At 33.0% G+C, this 22,367-nt stretch overlaps 1 protein-coding gene across 1 annotated transcript in view; it reads left to right on the top strand.

Annotated features, from left to right (window-relative positions):
* Positions 1–22,367, top strand: part of su(r) (dihydropyrimidine dehydrogenase su(r)) — a 39,251-nt gene that overhangs the window by 12,901 nt on the left and 3,983 nt on the right. Inside the window, exons 5-16 of the mRNA XM_074143039.1 lie at positions 378–559; positions 1,582–1,708; positions 3,182–3,332; positions 3,643–3,809; positions 4,764–4,974; positions 7,868–8,052; positions 8,127–8,342; positions 9,489–9,653; positions 9,971–10,123; positions 14,657–14,777; positions 15,107–15,369; positions 22,185–22,361. Coding sequence (XP_073999140.1) covers positions 378–559; positions 1,582–1,708; positions 3,182–3,332; positions 3,643–3,809; positions 4,764–4,974; positions 7,868–8,052; positions 8,127–8,342; positions 9,489–9,653; positions 9,971–10,123; positions 14,657–14,777; positions 15,107–15,369; positions 22,185–22,361 — 2,118 coding nt within the window. The remainder of the gene's footprint in view (positions 1–377; positions 560–1,581; positions 1,709–3,181; positions 3,333–3,642; positions 3,810–4,763; positions 4,975–7,867; positions 8,053–8,126; positions 8,343–9,488; positions 9,654–9,970; positions 10,124–14,656; positions 14,778–15,106; positions 15,370–22,184; positions 22,362–22,367) is intronic.

The raw sequence follows: 22,367 nt of genomic DNA, 5'->3' as shown, positions 1-22,367 counted from the left end.
ATGTTACTCTGAGATTACTAAATTTTTAATGCTTAAACGTTTTGTAAAATCATTTTCCATATTGTGGTTCGCATTTAAAGATTTTTTTTAAAGATTTTAAAACTGTTCATTATCCCTCAATCCATCAAACACATCCATTTGGATAAACTTCAGTTCCGTTTTCATCTTTTTTACCTAGCTCTCGTGGTAGATATGGATATCACTGATACCTAGCCTCCATCTTCTTGAGCGAGGAATGCTCTTTCCACTATTGACTTAAGATAATGCTTGAAACCGCTGCAATAACTCCAGTTCAATGTTTGTCCATCTGATCAATTTATACGATACAAATATGAAATTATACAGAATTAATTTATAATATCTATTATTGTTTGTAGGTATTCAAGGACATGGGGATCAAACAGATAATACCACCTAATACTGTTAACAAGTGTTCCTCAGCAAGAATTGCTTTAATCGGTGCCGGACCAGCTTCATTGTCCTGTGCTACCTTTCTTGGCAGATTAGGCTACACCAATCTTACTATATACGAGAAACAACCATTTATCGGTGGTCTCAGGTACATTAAATAAAATAGAAATGTATATACAGTGGCTCCCAGTGAAATTGATACACCTGAGTAGATAAATAAAAAGCTATAAAACACCATAACACTGCCACCCCCAGGTTTCACAGTTGGGCGGAAATTGTTTTAGGCAAGTTCTTCTCCTGGTTTCCTCCACAGATAGGAACGTCCATCGGACCCGAAAATATTAAATTTACTATCATCTGCAAATATCACAGTAGTCCAAAACTCGGGGCCCTTAAATTCATTTGCAAATTGTACCCTATTTGATTTTTCTTGCTAATAAAAGGTTTCTTTCGCGCTACTCTTCCATGAAATTTGTTTCTTCTTAGCACACGTCGGACTGTTTCTGCACTTACTGACTTACCTAAACGTTTTGATAGTTCTTCGGCTATTTTTGGTGCACTCAGGAATGGATTTTTTTTCACTTCTCTAAGGATCCACGACTCATCCCTATCATTTAATATTTTATTTGTAGATTCAGTTTTTTTTTCCTGGCAATGTGGTTTTCCTTTTTGTACCTCTCCACTATATGCTGGATAGTTGAACGACTTTTTTTAATTATTTCGGCTATTTCGTTCAGCGATTTCCCATCATTAAAATGTTTAATGACCAATTCACGTTCTTTAAGAGTTGTATGTACTCCCATTACTGGAAAAGTTGAAATAAACGGCAGATATTGTCTCTGAAGAGAACCAAATGATTTCGCCAGAAGAGTTTAGAAAACAATTTAAACAATTAAACCAGAGGAGAAAACGATTTAAAGTAAACAAATACATACATATAGGGGCAAAGAACGGTGTATCATTTTCACTGTGAGTTTAGTCAATTGTAAACAAATGTGTTTATTCTTATTAATAAATCATTGGTTCATTTTCATTTGTTTACACACAAAGAACATATTACTACAATGTTTATTAATTGTACAATTTCTAACAAATAACCTGGTGTATCATTTTGACTGTGAGCCACTGTAAATCAATCACAATTCCATTATCTATGGTTTTAAATTTCAGTTCAGCAGAAATTCCAGAATTTCGTTTACCATTTGGTGTGGTACAATTTGAGATAGATTTAGTAAAAGATTTAGGTGTGAAGATAGAATGCAATCGTTACTTAGGAACAGAAGATCTAACGATTAAGGTGGGTTTTTTCTAACCAATCAATTGCTTGAAATCAAGCAAGTTTGTGCATCTCCTTCTGCAGATTTCCAGCTCTGAAGAAGGAAGTACAATTAAATATTTTACTACTGCTCTATAAATACGAGGGTCGTTTGAAAAGTCCGTGCAAAAATAAAAACTACTTAATTTTTTGGGGTAAACCTTTTTTATTTTTCAACATAGTCTCCTTTTAGGCTTATACACTTCGTCCAACGCTGCTCTAGTTTGTTGATCCCTTCCGAATAATAGGATTTGTCCAAGTCTGAAAAATAGCCATTCGTTTCTGCAATCACCTCCTCGTTTGAATAAAATCTTTTTCCCGCCAGCCATTTCTTCATATTGGGGAACAAATAGTAGTCCGAGGGAGCCAAGTCTGGAGAATAGGGGGGGATGTGAAACGAGTTGGAACCCTATTTCCATTAATTTTGCGACCACAACTGCTGAGGTGTGAGCTGGTGCGTTGTCGTGATGGAAAAGGACTTTTTTGTGGGCCAATCGTGGGCGTTTTTCTTGCAGCTCGGTTTTCAAACGGTCCAATAACGATGAATAATATGCACCTGTAATAGTTTTACCCTTTTCCAGATAGTCGATGATGATTATTCCTTGCGAATCCCAAAAGACAGTCGCCATAATCTTTCCGGCCGAAGGAACGGTCTTCGCCTTTTTTGGCGCAGATTCCCCCTTGGTAACCCATTGTTTAGATTGTTCTTTGGTCTCAGGAGTCTAGTGATGTATCCATGTTTCATCCACAGTGACGAAACAACGCTTAAAGTCCTGCGGATTCTTCTGGAACAGCTGCAAACCGTCCTTGCAACACTTCACACGATTTCGTTTTTGGTCAAGCGTGAGCAATCGCGGCACCCATCTTGCGGATAGCTTTGTCATGTCCAAATGTTGATGCAAAATATTATGTACCCGTTCATTCGAGATGCCCACAGCACTAGCAATCTCACGCACCTTCACTCTTCTGTCATCCATCACCATATCATGGATTTTATCAATGATTTCTGGAGTAGTAACCTCAACAGGGCGTCCAGAACGTTCAGCGTCACTTGTGCCCATATGGCCACTCCGAAAATTTTGAAACCACTTATAAACTGTTCTAATCGAAGGTGCAGAGTCACCATAATGTTTATCAAGCTTCTCTTTAGTCTCCTCAGGCGTTTTGCCTTTCATAAAGTAGTGTTTAATCAACACACGAATATCTTTTTCGTCCAATTTTTTGAAAATCACTCGACTTCCTCGATTCAAACGAATGCCAAACACAAAGAAATAGACCGATCTGGCTGAAACTTGGTGTGTGTTCTTCCAAGAGATGCTAATAACTAAACATAACCTCGATACGCGCCAGTAGTGCTATCTCTCTGACTTTGCACGGACTTTTCAAACGACCCTCGTATGTTTTACAATTGCAATAAGCATTTGAATTCAATATTTGCATTTTTTTAATTTTTAGAAATTAATGGAGGAAGGATGCGATGCTATTTTTATTGGAATAGGACTACCTCAACCGAAGACAATACCAATATTCCAGAATCTGACACCTGATATGGGATATTTTACTTCAAAAAGTTTTCTACCTAAAGTTTCTAAAGGAAGCAAGCCAGGTTAGGCAACCCAAATTTAAACTTCATTAGCGGAAATGAAACGTCAGTATCAAAGTTCAGCCTTGAGTTTCGCCAGATACCAATTAAGTGTCTTTATAATAAAGATGTGTATATTTGTAGTCCTAAAAATGATAATTGTTAAACTTTTACTAGAAAGAAATCAGTTAAGCGAAAATAATGGGTGAGCTAAGTTCAGACAAAATCACCAAAAAAAATTGTCAAACTTTTCTCTAAATTTAGTTTTAGAAATTTGAATTTCCTTTTTAAATTTATGATATAGCTAACACACCTCCATTATTTCCAATTATAGGAATGTGTTGTAATTTGAAATTACCACAACTGTACGGTACTACAGTTGTACTTGGTGCTGGTGACACAGCTTTCGATTGTGCAACTTCCGCACTTCGTTGTGGCGCTAGAAAAGTGTTTGTCGTTTTTCGAAGAGGTTTCACAAATATAAGAGCGGTTCCTGAAGAGGTTTGTATAATTATTTTCTAAATTTTAGGGTAAATTACTTTACTTCTACCATGTAAAATGGTTTTTCAGTTGATTGACGCATAAAACACCCCATAAAATCATCTTAATTGAAATGTATTTGTAATTGTAAATGTAAATTGGCTGTATTAATAGTATATGCTTTGGGTTTTGTGTAGATTACGATATTATTATTTAAAATTTTTCAGTTTAGTTGTGAGTTTTCAAGGGAATCATGAAAGTAATTTATTATATTAGTAATTTTACAAATTTACGAGCAAAGCAATAAAAACACAGCTATAAAGCTGTGCGCGCTCCATTTAAAATCGAAGAGTAAGGTTTCCTTGATTAGCAGATGTTGACTTTAAAAGTTTTCTCTGCAGATAAGAAGGAACCCAGTCATGTGCTAAAGAATAATAGCAAATGTTAAGAAGTGGTTTGACAGGCTAAATTCTTAGACAGTTGGTTAAACGGTATTTATATTTAAGACAAAACCGATGAAGCTCGTTTGTAGAATTATGGAGTAAATAATTCATCATAAATTCGTGCCTGCTTGAATAAAATTTTACTCTTTTTTCTACCAAAAACTAGACAAAATGTTTTTTAAAATGATCTCGCTAATCCAGTTTAAAAAATCACAAGTTTAGCTCCAGCAAGATAACGCTACATTCCCGTTAAACTAAAGAAATATTGAAGAAGTTGATGATGCTACACTTCATTTTTTTGTTAACACTATAGTCCAGACCGAGTTCCATTTCATAGCATTCTATCATAACGGGGTTTGTAACAAAATAAAAGAATCCCCTAACTCTAAATTAAACTGAAGTAATATCTAAATATCACCAACATTGATTTCTTAGTATAAAAACTAACAAACAACAGAAGCACCATTTTCTATAGCACTTTATTGTCACATTTATTATTGTACACACCAAAACAAAAGAACAAACTTTTTAGATGCAACTAGCTTGGGAAGAAAAATGCGAGTTCATGCCGTTCTTGACACCCAAACAAGTGATTTTGAAGGACGGAAGAATCAGTGTTATTGAATTCTATCGTACGGAGGAACAGCAAGATGGAACTTGGACAGAGGATAAAGAGCAGATACTCAAATTAAAGGCAGATTTCGTCATATCCGCTTTTGGTTCTAATTTATCCGATAAGAGTGGTAAATCTTTTTATAGGTTTCAATTATTTTGGATCAATAGAGATTCTAATTGGAAAAACAAATAAGTTTTATTTAGAAATGATGGAAATGAATCTAATTTTTAAAACATTATAAATATACATTATTGGTTAAAATAATACTTTAAAATATTTTAATTGCAATAAAAATTATGTTTTCTGCAATTGCAGGAACGTAGTATGAAAATAGTTATTTTGTCAAATAACATCAACTTTAAAACAGAATTTGTTATTGTTCGTTTTCCTTATTGTACTCTGTACAGAGTGACAACGTAATAGCACAATGAAATTAGGATTTAATAACGGAACGGAAGATGATAAGCTATAAACCGAGACAGCGCTAATGACCAAACCTGTCGATGCGCCGAAAAAAAAAGAAGAATTGTATAAATCATTGTTCTGACACTTTTATAAGTTGGCTCAAAAGTCTCATAGAATCTCGAGTACACATCAACAGAAACCTAGTGGTCAAAATTACCGAATTTTTGTTTATAAAGATTCAGAAAATAAAAGAAGGAAAAATACAAAATCTTTCATAGTTTCGCTGGAATTTCCTCAATTTCTGTTACTAATATTGTATTTTTATGTGAAGCGTATATTGTACACATTAGGTCGACTGGTTTTGGAGCCAGTATCTCAGAAAACAGGGAAAAATAGAAAATATTCAATGGTTTTGTTGGAATTTCCATAATTTCTGTTTCGAACACTGTACTTTCATGCCAACCGTATATTGTACACATTAGGTCGACTGGTTTTGGAGCCAGTATCTCAGAAAACAGGGAAAAATAGAAAATATTCAATGGTTTTGTTGGAATTTCCATAATTTCTGTTTCGAACACTGTACTTTAATGCCAACCGTATATTGTACACATTAGGTCGACTGGTATTGGAGCCAGTATCTCAGAAAACAGGGAAAAATAGAAAATATTCAATGGTTTTGTTGGAATTTCCATAATTTCTGTTTCGAACACTGTACTTTCATGCCAACCGTATATTGTACACATTAGGTCGACTGGTTTTGGAGCCAGTATCTCAGAAAACAGGGAAAAATAGAAAATATTCAATGGTTTTGTTGGAATTTCCATAATTTCTGTTTCGAACACTGTACTTTAATGCCAACCGTATATTGTACACATTAGGTCGACTGGTATTGGAGCCAGTATCTCAGAAAACAGGGAAAAATAGAAAATATTCAATGGTTTTGTTGGAATTTCCATAATTTCTGTTTCGAACACTGTACTTTAATGCCAACCGTATATTGTACACATTAGGTCGACTGGTTTTGGAGCCAGTATCTCAGAAAACAGGGAAAAATAGAAAATATTCAATGGTTTTGTTGGAATTTCCATAATTTCTGTTTCGAACCCTGTACTTTAATGCCAACCGTATATTGTACACATTAGGTCAGCTATTTTTTGATCCGGTAGTTCAGAAAACAGGGAAAAATGGAGAATCTTCATTAGTTTTGCTGGAATTTCCTTAATTTCTGCTTCGAACATTGTATTTTTAGGTAGAGCGTATATTGTACACGTTAGGTCGACTATTTTTTGATCCGGTAGTTCAGAAAACAGGGAAAAATGGAGAATCTTCATTAGTTTTGCTGGAATTTCCTTAATTTCTGCTTCGAACATTGTATTTTTAGGTAGAGCGTATTTTGTACACGTTAGGTCGACTATTTTTTGATCCGGTAGTTCAGAAAACAGGGAAAAATGGAGAATCTTCATTAGTTTTGCTGGAATTTCCTTAATTTCTGCTTCGAACATTGTATTTTTAGGTAGAGCGTATTTTGTACACGTTAGGTCGACTATTTTTTGATCCGGTAGTTCAGAAAACAGGGAAAAATGGAGAATCTTCATTAGTTTTGCTGGAATTTCCTTAATTTCTGCTTCGAACATTGTATTTTTAGGTAGAGCGTATATTGTACACGTTAGGTCGACTATTTTTTGATCCGGTAGTTCAGAAAACAGGGAAAAATGGAGAATCTTCATTAGTTTTGCTGGAATTTCCTTAATTTCTGCTTCGAACATTGTATTTTTAGGTAGAGCGTATTTTGTACACGTTAGGTCGACTATTTTTTGATCCGGTAGTTCAGAAAACAGGGAAAAATGGAGAATCTTCATTAGTTTTGCTGGAATTTCCTTAATTTCTGTTTCGAACATTGTATTTTTGGTAGAGCGTATATTGTACACGTTAGGTTGACTATTTTTTGATCCGGTAGTTCAGAAAACAGGGAAAAATGGAGAATCTTCATTAGTTTTGCTGGAATTTCCTTAATTTCTGTTTCGAACATTGTATTTTTAGGTAGAGCGTATATTGTACACATTGGGTCGGCTATTTTTTGATCCGGTAGTTCAGAAAACAGGGAAAAATAGAGAATCTTAATTAGTTTTGCTGGATTTTCCTTAATTTCTGTTTCGAACACTCTATTTAAATGTCAACTGTATATTATACACATTGGGTCGGTTGGTTCTGGAGCCAGTAAATCAGAAAACAGGGAAAAATAGAAAATCTTTATTAGTTTTGCTGGAATTTCCTCAATTTCAAGATTTGCACAAGTTTATAGCTAATATTATCTTCCATTCCGATAGTTAACCCTTTTTATTTACCTAATTTGACAGGGATGATTTGAATCTATTTTTCGAAGACATGGTTTGCACCTTTCTCTGATTCAGTCCCACTGTAATGAGCCGCTGATTTTCCTCCAAGATGTAATCTTATTTTTGTAATCATGAACTTGTGATTCAGCGCCACGAATAGCAGACATTAGTTTATCTTTTTGGACTTTTTCAAACTCAATTTGACTTATGCAGGATGTAAAAGGATCAAACAAACACCTATATTGTAAGGAACAGTCATAAGTTTTAATTGTTTTGCAGTTATAGAAGCTCTAAAACCGCTCAACCTAACAGAACACGGAGTGCCTTCTCTAGATCCAATTAGCTTGTCCACTAGCGTGCCAGGTGTCTTTTGCGGAGGGGATATCACCGGCTACACCGAGACCACCGTTGAAGCGGTTAATGATGGTAAAAATGCTGCCTGGAACATCCATAAACATATCATGGTAATTTTACCTTTATTTCTATGCCACTAACACTATATACAGAAGTTCCTTGTCCTCAAGTAATTGTGCCGCAGGAGAAGAATGGTCATCAGTTGGATAGTACGCCTTCTTTGCCTAAGTTCTATACCAACATCGACAGTGTTGATTTATCTGTGGAGATCTGCGGAGTTAAATTTGAAAATCCATTTGGACTAGCATCTGCACCTCCGACTACGGCTAGTTCTATGATAAGAAGGGCATTTGAGCAAGGCTGGGCCTTTGCTGTTACCAAAACATTCGCATTAGATAAGGTGAGTTGTTAAAATCTTACTTTGTGTATTTACCTTATGAGGTAAAGAGGCTTACCTTTAATGTTTTTATACTTTATGGTCATATGAAAAGATGGAATAGATCTTTTGAAATAAAACTACGCAATTAAAAGATAGGCAAGTTGAATGTAGAAATTCAATTTTGCATTACTACTTAACAAATATAAACGCTGTTTTTGAATTAATGAAGTACAGAACCTTTCCAACATCTAGGTAACCTCCCAGGCATCCAAATCTCCTTTAAACGACATCATCGAAATCTCAAAGAAGGTGTTTGGAGAAAAAATTTGGTGGTGTTGAAATCTTTTAGGGAGGCAATGGCTGATTCGAGTTTTTCTAATATTTTGAACTAAAATCAAAACCTGCCTACTACACTACGCCGATTATTTCGTTTTTTCGTTAATTTTTGGCTACAAAAAGCCAATCCCGCGATTGTACCCTGGATTGTGGTCGATTGATCAACGATTTTTTTTGCTAGCATTCCCATCGTCGTATTTATGTGAACGTGGAGTTAGTGCTGTGGCAACGCTGCTAACTAGAAAGAGTAATCGTTTGCATATTACAGAACGTGGTGACTTACGGCTGTTTTTGAGTAAATTCGAGCCTGATATTAACCGAACTTGTTAAAAATCATCAAATTTATCCTTTCACATTAGATTAGTTTTAAAATTTAAATTGAAATGTTTGTTTTAATCTGAATATATATTATTTATAAAGTTGCGTTTTATTGGTCTCATTAGAACAGTCTCATTTAAAATGTGAGGTTTGAACTCAGAAATAGGATAAGACTCATATGGTACGCTATAATTAAATTAAAGTAATGATTGCGATTGTGATTTTTAAGATGTGGTAAAGTTACAAATTTTTGGGAGCGCTAGAAAATAATTGATTCTCAAAGTGGGCGGTAAGCGAAATAATTTTGGGAAACTCTGTATTTTTATTGAGAATCTGTTATAATTCTCAAGCCATCTGATGTTTAGTGAGATTATTAACTATAAGAAGTTGAAGAATTAGAACTTTGAAAGTTGCATTAAAAGAGAGTTGTTTGAGTGAAAAAACTTGTAAGATTTTCTTTACAAAATTCGTTTGATTGTTTCAGTATTTCTATATTTATTTTTAAATGTTTAGGATTTAGTAGTGAACGTTTCGCCACGTATTGTGCGAGGCACCACAGCAGGTCATATCTATGGTCCAGGTCAGAGTTCATTCCTCAATATTGAGCTCATATCTGAGAAAACATGCGAATATTGGTGCAAATCTATTACCGAGTTAAAGAGGGACTTCCCTACAAAGGTATTTATTATTAAAAAGTTTATATTTATTAATTTAAGAAGTGTTCGAATTAAAAAGAACTACAAAGCATTAAAAAGCATTTGGCTCAATTTTATTGAAGAAAAAATTATCTTTAACAACTGCATAAGTATGGTTTAAAATTTCAAAATAGGGACTAATTAAACTGTTTTATCATGTATTTGTAGATAATACTGAAAATGGGTCATCCAAAATGTCTATTTAATTAGAAGGAATAAACTAAAAAAAGTTTTGATTAATTGGCTGCAAATTACGAATAAAAATCAGTTAATAATTTAATATTTTTTTTTATTTTTTAGGTAATTGTGGCTAGCATAATGTGCGGTTTTGTGAAAGAAGATTGGGAAGAATTATCACAAAAGGCGGAAGCTGCCGGAGCGGATATGTTAGAATTAAATCTATCTTGCCCACACGGAATGGGCGAGTCTGGAATGGGATTAGCTTGTGGCCAGGTAAAAAATTTCTCTTTTAAATCTCAAATTCTAAATGAATAGAATGAAAATTTTACCATAATTACTATGTTTAGAATAAAAACAAATTTTGGTCGTATTTAATGGAAGTAATTTTCGTTTTGTTATTAATAGGGTTTATAACTATAAAATTAATCGTTTTTCTGTAGAAGTTCCGTAGAATTTAAAGATTCCTGTCCACATATTATGATTAAAAACACGATAAATGTTGCGGTTCTTTGCTATAAACGTTATGTTCCCTTCAAACAATCAATTCAACGATGAACTTTTTCAAAAACTACGACCCGCTTCACGTTATATTTGTCATTTTAAGTAATAAATCATCCTACCAAATTTTATCAAAATCGGGCCAAGATTTACAGAGTAATTAGTAATAATAATTTTGGAGGGGGCCTTACATTAAGGGGGCTAACTCCTCTCCCATTCTATGTACAGGGTCGAGACCCCCAAAAGGCACATCTACATAAAATTCCGAATCGAATGACACCTCATTCATGAAAATCGGTTCACGCGTTTAGGCGCTACGTTGTTTACAAAAAAGGTAACAAGAACAAGAACATTTTTTGGAAAAGCCGTTTTTGCTCATTTTCGGCAACTTTTTTCTCGAAAACTATTAGATCTGGGTTGTTGCAAAAAAATTACATCTATAAAGGAGGGTTTGCCCTTTATTTTAAAGAAAATTTGGGAATTTTATCTTTTGTAGAAAAAGAGAAAAAAATTGTCAAAGTTGGGTGTTTTTCAACGTTACGCTTTTCCGTGCACTTTTTGTCGATCAACCCTTATACAACTGTCCTACCGGACAGTTTTAATACTGCTTCAAGTATCTTCCGCTTTAATTTGACTTAGTCCGTGTGAAATTGAAAGGTGTCATTAATCAATTAGTATTGTCTTAAATTACAAACCTTAATTTGGAAGGTCATCACGTAATTGTTAATAACAAGTACTCGTGCTCTTTCTTCTCTATAGACATCATTTCCTTCAAATCATTCAGAACAAATTCTTAAGACTAGCCACCGACTCACCCAGGTACACTTATATCGAAACGCTCCATAAAAATACCGACTCTACTTACATTAAAGACATAATTAGAAATAGTACACTGAGATTTCTTACTAAACTGCAAGACAGTGAATATACCTCTTTACAGACAAACAGGAACATATGATATTAATAAGAAATATAAATATAAAAGAGTTAAACGTTAGTTTAATTTAGGCTTTAGCATTTTATTTTACATTGTAGAGAGGCTTTTATGCAATTTTTCCCTCTAATCAAAATTTTGCTTCTTTTTTAGCCTGTGTGATAATTAAGGAACGGATTTTTATGTATTTAAAAATGCCAAATATTTAATTAAAATATGCATTTATTTTCGTCAATTATGTGGAAAATATGTGATTTTCTTAAAATATTTTCTGGAATATTTAAGTAAAATGGACATTTTTTTTTATGAAAATGGATTTTTTTTGGGGGGGGCAAGTTATAATTATTTATACAAGAAAAGAACATTTTTACAATTTATAATAATTTATTAGGAACAAAATAATTTGTTTTTACAAGTTATAATGATTTATACAACAAAGAACATTTTTACTATTTATAAAAAGATGTGTTAAATTTTCAATTTTGAAAACTTCACTCTTCGAAATTGTTTGCAACCACATGAAATTTCAAATGTTGGAACGTAAAGTGAAGACGATCTGGGCGTAAGATGGACTTGTAACAACTAAAATCCTTTGAAATGAGGATTTTTAAGTTTGTGGAAAGGGATATCTGCTCTAACCAAAGCCCGACACAGATCTGTACTCAGAGTAGACTTACTTGATGATGGAGATGTAAGGAAGGCTTGATAGGACGTCCTCTCTTTCTTTCTGTTTTTATTCTCTATGTGCGATCCGGTGGCAATATGTTGGGTGACTTGGGAACGTTGAGAGCAAGAAACGCGCTTGTCACAAGCTGTACAGTACAAAATGTCTCCATCACTTCGAAAAAGTTCTGCTGGAAACTCGCGAAGATATTTAGCAACCAGTTGTTTGTTTGAGGCCGATGTTCGTGGCATTTCACCCAAAAAAGAATACACTAAGTGACCGAACGAAATGAATTGGACACTTCAACGAACGAGCTGAAAGAACAGACAACGTCAGACAACTTCAAAGAACTAACAAGTGCCCGTCACTGTTTAGCAGCATTCTGTGTAAATTACAATAACCATTGTACCCACTGTGATTCACAGCCCTACAGTCTGTGGTTCACAGTTCCTGTCAACCACCTCCCAATTATGAAAATATGCCCAAAATGAAAAATGTGAAAAAATATGTACATATTTTGATTAAATATGTAGAAATATTTATTTATTTTAATCAAATATGTATAAATATGCGATAACATCCAAATATGTGAAATAAAAGTAGACTCAAACGGCTTAAAAAGTGTCAGTATGAATACTTCTAGTTGAAAAACGTCTGTAAATTGCCTAGAAAAAAATATGTAAATACATACGAATCCGTTCCCTAGTGATAATACTAAGACTGTGTAGGAGCTAGAATTACTTTATTGGTACTCCTGTAAATACTTTGTAGTTTTTTTGTAAATAAATATAGACATCATTTCAAAGACATCGATGCTGTGCGTTTTATCAAGGAAGTGGTTCATCAAGAAATTTTTCACGATGGACTTTCTATGAATTTTGATGTTCTCAGCAAAATTCTAAATGTACAGTGGTCAAAAAAAGTATTAATACACTAAGTTTTCTTATTTTATCTACTGAACTTTTGTTTCTAGGATGACTATTTCTTCAGCACTGAAATCGAAGATAGTAACAATGAATTTAATGCTCTCATTTTCTTTTATAAACATAAAGAATTGATTAAAAAGCAGAAAAATAATTTATTGTACGCAAAATAAGTATTCATACACTCAGTCTGAATGTTACAATTAACGCAAAACTAAAGACCTAATATTTTGTAAGCAATCCCTTTGCATTTGTTATTGCCTGAAGCCTCCTTGGCATAGATTCCACCAGGTTTAGTGTCTCTTGAGACGTGATTTCTGTCCATGATTTCTTTAAATTGGTTATGAGCTCTTTTCCGGAAGAACATTTCAATTTTCGAATTTTTCGCTCCAAACAAGACCATGAATTTTCAATAGGGTTTTATTTTAATCAATTCTTTGTGTTTATAAAAGAAAATGAGAGCATTAAATTCATTGTTACTATCTTCGATTTCAGTGCTGAAGAAATAGTCATCCTAGAAACAAAAGTTCAGTAGATAAAGTAGTTAAAATAACTTAGTGTATGAATACTTTTTTTGACCACTGTATGTTAAAATGGCACAAAGTTATCTAATTTTGGAAGTCGCAAATAAGATTTGTTGCGGCAAGATATTAGTATCTTGTCTTCGGCTACTAATCTTCTAAATGGGAGAACTATATGGCAGTGAATTGCATTGATCCCAGTTTATGAAGAAGACTTCGTTCCAGCCAACTAACATTTCTTTCGCTCCATGATATGGTTTTAGTGAGAGAAAATTTAATAACTTCACTGAAGTGAAACTACACTAAGTAGTTACTTCATTCCAAAACCATGGAGTGGATCAACAAAGGTTTACAGAAGAAGAAATATGCCTTACAATAGTCAACTACAATGGCCTTATTTTGAAAATAAATACAAAATATCAGGAGAGAAGAGATTAGCTAATGGTTAGCCCACTGATTTACTGGCGGAGATCCCAGCTTCAAATCCAGCTGCTAGCTTTTAGATTTCCTCTTTCTAACAGCTTCTTATTAATGGCTGAATCAAGGGACACTATACAGGGTGTTCAGCATAAGACTACCGTAACTTCGGGAAGCGATTCTGGGCATCATTTGCAACAAAAAATTCCATATACTCGTAAACTATGGCTCGATTCGGCTCCGTTTTATAGATATTTTTAATTTTATGTTTTTTCAAGGTATTACTACTTTTTAGCAAACAGTTGCCTATATTTCTCAAACTATTAAAGCGTTTTTAAACTAGTGCACGTTTTTTTTTTACATATATATGGTAATATTTTTGAAAAAAATGAAGTCAAAGTTTTTGGAAAAAATTAGAAACTTGCTATTTCTTATGTTTGGGCCACAAAGTGAAACACTTGATATTATTATTTTGGAATACAAATTAGCCTATTTAAAAGGAAATTTAATCTTCTTTCTAATGAGCTTATTGTAATTGCTGTAGCTTTAATAGTTTGAGAAATATAGGCAACTGTTTGCTAAAAAGTAGTAGTATGTTACCATGAAAAAACATAAAATTAAAAATATTTATAAAACGGAGCAGAATTGAGCCATAGTTTATATGGAATTTTTTGTTGCAAATGATGCCCAGTATCACCTCCCGAAGTAACGGTAGTCTTATGCTGAACACCCTGTATAGAGGTCAGCCTTGCATCGAAAAAATGCTTCGGTCATTAATTTAAAAAAAGTATCGAATAATGGATTTTTTTAAAATAACCTCCATTATTAAGCAAATTTTCATTTTTTAAGGATCCAAGACTGGTGAAGCAGATTTCTCAGTGGGTTAGAGCTACCGTAAAAATACCTGTCTTCATCAAACTGACACCCAATACCACAGATATAGTTAGCCTGGCCAAGGCAGCGTATGAAGGTAACCGAGTTTGATATACGAGTATTACATCTTAAATATTGATAATTTGCGTAAAATTTAAGGGTGTTTGTGATAGTACATTTGACGCATACGACTAATCTAATCTACGCTTCAAATCTCTAAGAGTTAGGAAAATTGATTTAAGTCCAATGACGCTTTAAGATAGTGACGCTTAAGTAATCCGCAGTAGATTTGGCTTTTATAAGGACCTCTTTAATATTACATAAAATAATATTAAATATTCAATGAAAATTTTAATTATAATAATTGCTTTAAAGAAAACCGTAGTAAGAATTATGTAGTATTTCTTTAAAAAATATTTTTTACAGGAAACGCTAGCGGTGTGTCGGCGATAAACACGGTGTCTGGCTTGATGGACACCCGAGTGGATGGCACTCCTTGGCCGTCTGTTGGCCGCAACAGGTACACAACTTACGGCGGTGTGTCCGGTAACGCGATCCGGCCGCTCGGTCTGAGGGCAGTCACGGCAATTGCAAAAGCACTTCCTGGATTTCCCATTTTTGGTATCGGTGGTGTGGATTCGGCTAACGTTGCTCTACAATATCTCAGAGGAGGCGCTTCAGCTGTTCAGGTTTTGTGTTTGTGGCTTATGATATATAATAGTTATAGGTTTGGATTGGGGAACCACCCTTTTTTAAAAAACAACTTCTTTTTTTGAAATCGCAAGTCTACACTACAATCTAAGCGATACAGTTAACTTTATAACTGGTACAAAGTGTAACCGGGAATCACAAGAATGTAGTCTGGAGTTGGAATGGTGCTCCAGGGCGCGACTATTAATATTTTCAACGTTACAATCAATAACCACGTTACTTTCGCCCGTATTATCATTTTACTGTTTTCTATTTGATATGACAAAGTTTAAATTAGTTTTATGGTACTAACAAATGAAGGTACCTTTATTATTGATAATATTCTCTAGAAATTTATCCTCAAGTTCAATATTGAATTAGCGATTTAATGCAACGTAACGTTTTATAATTATTACTATCCTTCTTTATGATTTTAATTTGATTTTTACCGCTCATTAAGAATTAAATTTGTTTAAAAATTGGAACAGTAGATACTTTAAATAAATAATAATTTTCATGTTCACAATATCTAATACAAAAAAAAAATTATTTGAGGTTAATTTACGATGTGGTTTTGAATTTAATTAAAACATTTTCTAATATTAGATTTGATTATCAACTTACTTTATTTATTATTCAACTTTTTCTCATAAGGAAGTGATTGCCATTATGTTTTGAATTATTGTCTGTACTTAATAGAATGGTGGTTTGATTATAACTGTCTATTTTCCAATTCTGTGATTAAGAACTATTCAAATCCCAGGATTTCACCTTTTATTATTTATTACTTTGTATATTATTTATTTGTTTATTAAATTCAAGGGTGACTTGTTCCATATAAATTTTATTAATTTTATATTGTGTGTTAAGGTTTGTTAGATTATTTCTGTTCTGGCGGAATAGGTTTACACATTTTTCTCCGTCGTTAGAGCCTAAATTTTCTGATATTTTTTCTAAGGATTGAACCAAAACCATTTGTTTCGAGTTGAAAATAATAGTCTATACTATGATGAAATGCAAACCTTCCAATTTTTAACACCTTATAACTCACTGATAAATACAGATAGAAAGCTGAAATTTCACTCAATTGTAGAGATGGACTAGTACTATAATTGTACAAAATTTCGCAGAGATAACTCTATTAGGACAGAAGATACAGCAATTCGAAATTTGAAGGAAATACAAACCTTCCAATTTTTAACACCTTATAACTCACTGATAAATACAGATAGAAAGCTGATATATTACTTAATTGTAGAGATGGACTAGTACTATAATTGTACAACATTTCGCAGAGATAACTCTATTAGGACAGAAGATACAGCAATTCGAAATTTGAAGGAAATACAAACCTTCCAATTTTTAACACCTTATAACTCACTGATAAATACAGATAGAAAGCTGAAATTTCACTCAATTGTAGAGATGGACTAGTACTATAATTGTACAACATTTCGCAGAGATAACTCTATTAGGACAGAAGATACAGCAATTCGAAATTTGAAGGAAATACAAACCTTCCAATTTTTAACACCTTATAACTCACTGATAAATACAGATAGAAAGCTGATATATTACTTAATTGTAGAGATGGACTAGTACTATAATTGTACAACATTTCGCAGAGATAACTCTATTAGGACAGAAGATACAGCAATTCGAAATTTGAAGGAAATACAAACCTTCCAATTTTTAACACCTTATAACTCACTGATAAATACAGATAGAAAGCTGATATATTACTTAATTGTAGAGATGGACTAGTACTATAATTGTACAACATTTCGCAGAGATAACTCTATTAGGACAGAAGATACAGCAATTCGAAATTTGAAGGAAATACAAACCTTCCAATTTTTAACACCTTATAACTCACTGATAAATACAGATAGAAAGCTGATATATTACTTAATTGTAGAGATGGACTAGTACTATAATTGTACAACATTTCGCAGAGATAACTCTATTAGGACAGAAGATACAGCAATTCGAAATTTGAAGGAAATACAAACCTTCCAATTTTTAACACCTTATAACTCACTGATAAATACAGATAGAAAGCTGATATATTACTTAATTGTAGAGATGGACTAGTACTATAATTGTACAACATTTCGCAGAGATAACTCTATTAGGACAGAAGATACAGCAATTCGAAATTTGAAGGAAATACAAACCTTCCAATTTTTAACACCTTATAACTCACTGATAAATACAGATAGAAAGCTGAAATTTCACTCAATTGTAGAGATGGACTAGTACTATAATTGTACAAAATTTCGCAGAGATAACTCTATTAGGACAGAAGATACAGCAATTCGAAATTTGAAGGAAATACAAACCTTCCAATTTTTAACACCTTATAACTCACTGATAAATACAGATAGAAAGCTGATATATTACTTAATTGTAGAGATGGACTAGTACTATAATTGTACAACATTTCGCAGAGATAACTCTATTAGGACAGAAGATACAGCAATTCGAAATTTGAAGGAAATACAAACCTTCCAATTTTTAACACCTTATAACTCACTGATAAATACAGATAGAAAGCTGAAATTTCACTCAATTGTAGAGATGGACTAGTACTATAATTGTACAACATTTCGCAGAGATAACTCTATTAGGACAGAAGATACAGCAATTCGAAATTTGAAGGAAATACAAACCTTCCAATTTTTAACACCTTATAACTCACTGATAAATACAGATAGAAAGCTGATATATTACTTAATTGTAGAGATGGACTAGTACTATAATTGTACAACATTTCGCAGAGATAACTCTATTAGGACAGAAGATACAGCAATTCGAAATTTGAAGGAAATACAAACCTTCCAATTTTTAACACCTTATAACTCACTGATAAATACAGATAGAAAGCTGATATATTACTTAATTGTAGAGATGGACTAGTACTATAATTGTACAACATTTCGCAGAGATAACTCTATTAGGACAGAAGATACAGCAATTCGAAATTTGAAGGAAATACAAACCTTCCAATTTTTAACACCTTATAACTCACTGATAAATACAGATAGAAAGCTGATATATTACTTAATTGTAGAGATGGACTAGTACTATAATTGTACAACATTTCGCAGAGATAACTCTATTAGGACAGAAGATACAGCAATTCGAAATTTGAAGGAAATACAAACCTTCCAATTTTTAACACCTTATAACTCACTGATAAATACAGATAGAAAGCTGATATATTACTTAATTGTAGAGATGGACTAGTACTATAATTGTACAACATTTCGCAGAGATAACTCTATTAGGACAGAAGATACAGCAATTCGAAATTTGAAGGAAATACAAACCTTCCAATTTTTAACACCTTATAACTCACTGATAAATACAGATAGAAAGCTGATATATTACTTAATTGTAGAGATGGACTAGTACTATAATTGTACAACATTTCGCAGAGATAACTCTATTAGGACAGAAGATACAGCAATTCGAAATTTGAAGGAAATACAAACCTTCCAATTTTTAACACCTTATAACTCACTGATAAATACAGATAGAAAGCTGATATATTACTTAATTGTAGAGATGGACTAGTACTATAATTGTACAACATTTCGCAGAGATAACTCTATTAGGACAGAAGATACAGCAATTCGAAATTTGAAGGAAATACAAACCTTCCAATTTTTAACACCTTATAACTCACTGATAAATACAGATAGAAAGCTGATATATTACTTAATTGTAGAGATGGACTAGTACTATAATTGTACAACATTTCGCAGAGATAACTCTATTAGGACAGAAGATACAGCAATTCGAAATTTGAAGGAAATACAAACCTTCCAATTTTTAACACCTTATAACTCACTGATAAATACAGATAGAAAGCTGATATATTACTTAATTGTAGAGATGGACTAGTACTATAATTGTACAACATTTCGCAGAGATAACTCTATTAGGACAGAATATACAGCAATTCAAAATTTGAAGGAAATACAAATTCAATTAAACAATTTGGGTAAACAGTGATTGCTAATTTTTAACTCGTAGTCGATTAAAGATAATATATTAAGAATAAATCTAAAAGGCTTAGAAATCAATTGGTTAAAACTGTTTGGGGAAGCTATTAATGCAATGTCATTATTGAATTTGCATTCGATTTAAAAGAAAAGATCTATGAATACATCAAGAAGAATAAATCAAGAGTAGTATGCAAAATGAAAGAATTATCCAACACTAAACGTAGTCAAGACGTAGCAATTAATTTGTAAGTAATAATTTAATTATAACATCCTATTTTCATGCAAGAATAATAAAAATGAAATTGAAATTTAACAATAAGTAATTGATATTAATGTCTTACCTTATTTAAAGAATATCCAAGTTCAACAGCATCTCAGTAGATCACCAGTCCAATAGCACTTGACACTATTTAAAATGATTCACAACACTATTCGCACTAAAACTGTTTATCACGCACTAAGTATAACTTAAACACAATTTATAAAGTAGAATTTTACTTTAACACGCACTAATATTCACTTAAAAATCACGGTAATAAAGAGACACGACAAACGAGTTAAAGATGGTCGCCGGTAACTGGCCAGACAGATCAGCTGTTAAATTAAGGTTATCTAAGCAGACCAAACAATTTTTGTTTTTTTTTCCGATTTTTTTATTTTCATACTTTATCTTCAAAAATAGAATTTAATTAGTGAATTACCGATTTTATTTCATCGACTTATTTTTAAAGTGACTTTAAAATAGAAAACTAATTAAATCAATGCAAATAAAAAAAATTGATATGAACATATATGATTTAAATTTTCTTTCCGCTTAAACTTTTACAGTAACTAATTAAAATTTATTATGGTAGATAATAAATAGTATATATAAAATAAAAAAAAGTTCGCCGCTCCACCAGCTGATCAGCCAGACCAGTTTCCGGCGGCCATCTTTAACTCTTTAGTCATGACTCTTTTTTTTGTGATTTTTTAAAATGAATATTAGTGCGTTTTAAAGTGAAGTTCCATTTTATAAATTGTGTTTAAGTTATACTTAGTGCGTGATATACAGTTTTAGTGCGAATAGTGTTGTGAATTATTTTAAATAGTGTCAAGTGCTATTGGACTGGTGAACTACTGAGATGCCGATGGACTTGGATATTCATTCAGCAAGGTAAGACGTTATTATCAATTACTTATTCTATACATGAATGACATATTTATTGTTGATGCATGCAAATAACATTTTATAGTCTTCTGGAGCATAACTCCAGCTTTCAATGTGTGTTTTTCAGAGTTACAAGGTGATAAATATTAGAAGTTGTACATTTCCCTTAGATTTCGATTTCCTGTATCTCCTGTCCTATTATTGTTATCTCTGTACAAAGTGGTACAGTTATGTTACTCGTTCAGCTCTACAATTGAGCATAACTCCAGCTTTCTATCTGTATTTTTCAAAGAGTTATAAGGTGATAAATTTTTGAAGTTGGGCATTCCCATCAGATTTCGATTTGCTGTATCTCCTGTCCTATTAGTGTTATCTCTGTACAAAGTGGTACGGTTATAGTACTCGTTCAGCTCTACAATTGAGCATAACTGCAGCTTTCTATCTGTATTTTTCAAAGAGTTATAAGGTGATAAATTTTTGAAGTTGGGCATTCCCATCAGATTTCGATTGGCTGTATCTCCTGTCCTATTAGTGTTATCTCTGTACAAAGTGGTACAGTTATAGTACTCGTTCAGCTCTACAATTGAGCATAACTCCAGCTTTCTATCTGTATTTTTCAAAGAGTTATAAGGTGATAAATTTTTGAAGTTGGGCATTCCCATCAGATTTCGATTTGCTGTATCTCCTGTCCTATTAGTGTTATCTCTGTACAAAGTGGTACAGTTATAGTACTCGTTCAGCTCTACAATTGAGCATAACTGCAGCTTTCTATCTGTATTTTTCAAAGAGTTATAAGGTGATAAATTTTTGAAGTTGGGCATTCCCATCAGATTTCGATTGGCTGTATCTCCTGTCCTATTAGTGTTATCTCTGTACAAAGTGGTACAGTTATGGTACTCGTTCAGCTCTACAATTGAGCATAACTCCTGCTTTCTATCTGTATTTATCTAATCGTTATAAACTGTGATAAATTTTAGAAGTTGTACATGTCATTCAGATTTCGATTTGCTGTATCTTCTGTCCTTTTAGTTTCATCTGTGCGAAAATTTGGGTATTTATAGTACTCATCTACCGCTTCTATTCCTCCCAATGGCAGCCTTTTAGCTGCACTAATGAAATTTTTAAATCTTTTATCGGCTTCATATTTTGAATTGCGGTTTCTCTTGATTATTTTTTAACTCTCTATATTTAATTCTGCCTATTTATGGTTACGTGTATTTTACTCGAAAGATTTGAAGGAGAGCCATCTAATGATGACTGTCGTATTAGTGTGCGACACTCGTATCTTCTGTCCTAATGTTTGTAGAGCAGAAGTCGCCAACCCGCAGGCCAGCCTGGAATACTTTTATGGTGTTCGATATTCATCCTAATTTTACAAAATTTGTTTAATCTCTCTAAACGGAATTGAATGACATGGAATTTAATAATGAGCTAATACCCACTTTTAAAATATTAGATTAACTAATAGATTTTTATAACACCTTTGTCATTACGGGCGGTTGTTGGTCTAGTTCTACTGGTTCAAGAGCGAGGCTTTGTAAGTGGGGTTGATCCCCAGTTCGAATCCAGTTCAACCACCGCTTATACACTCTTCATGTTATTACTAATAATTGAGCTTTAAAATTAATCAAAAATTTATGAAATATTTTAGATTTGTAGTTCCATTCAGAATCAAGATTTCACGTTAATAGACGACTACTGCAGCGGACTAAAGGCATGTCTATACTTATCAAGTCTGCCGGGTCTTGAAGATTGGTTGGGACAGAGTCCACCTACCAGGCCACATCAGCGAGGGAAATCTGTTTTCAGTATCAATCAAGGGCAAAAGGTATTT

Source organism: Rhodnius prolixus, unplaced genomic scaffold, assembly GCF_049639745.1.
Source record: "Rhodnius prolixus isolate KJV_2025 unplaced genomic scaffold, Rpr scaffold_12, whole genome shotgun sequence".
Lineage (NCBI taxonomy): Eukaryota > Metazoa > Arthropoda > Insecta > Hemiptera > Reduviidae > Rhodnius > Rhodnius prolixus.
Note: the sequence above shows the minus strand (reverse complement) of the source record. Positions and strands in the feature narration are given on the sequence as shown.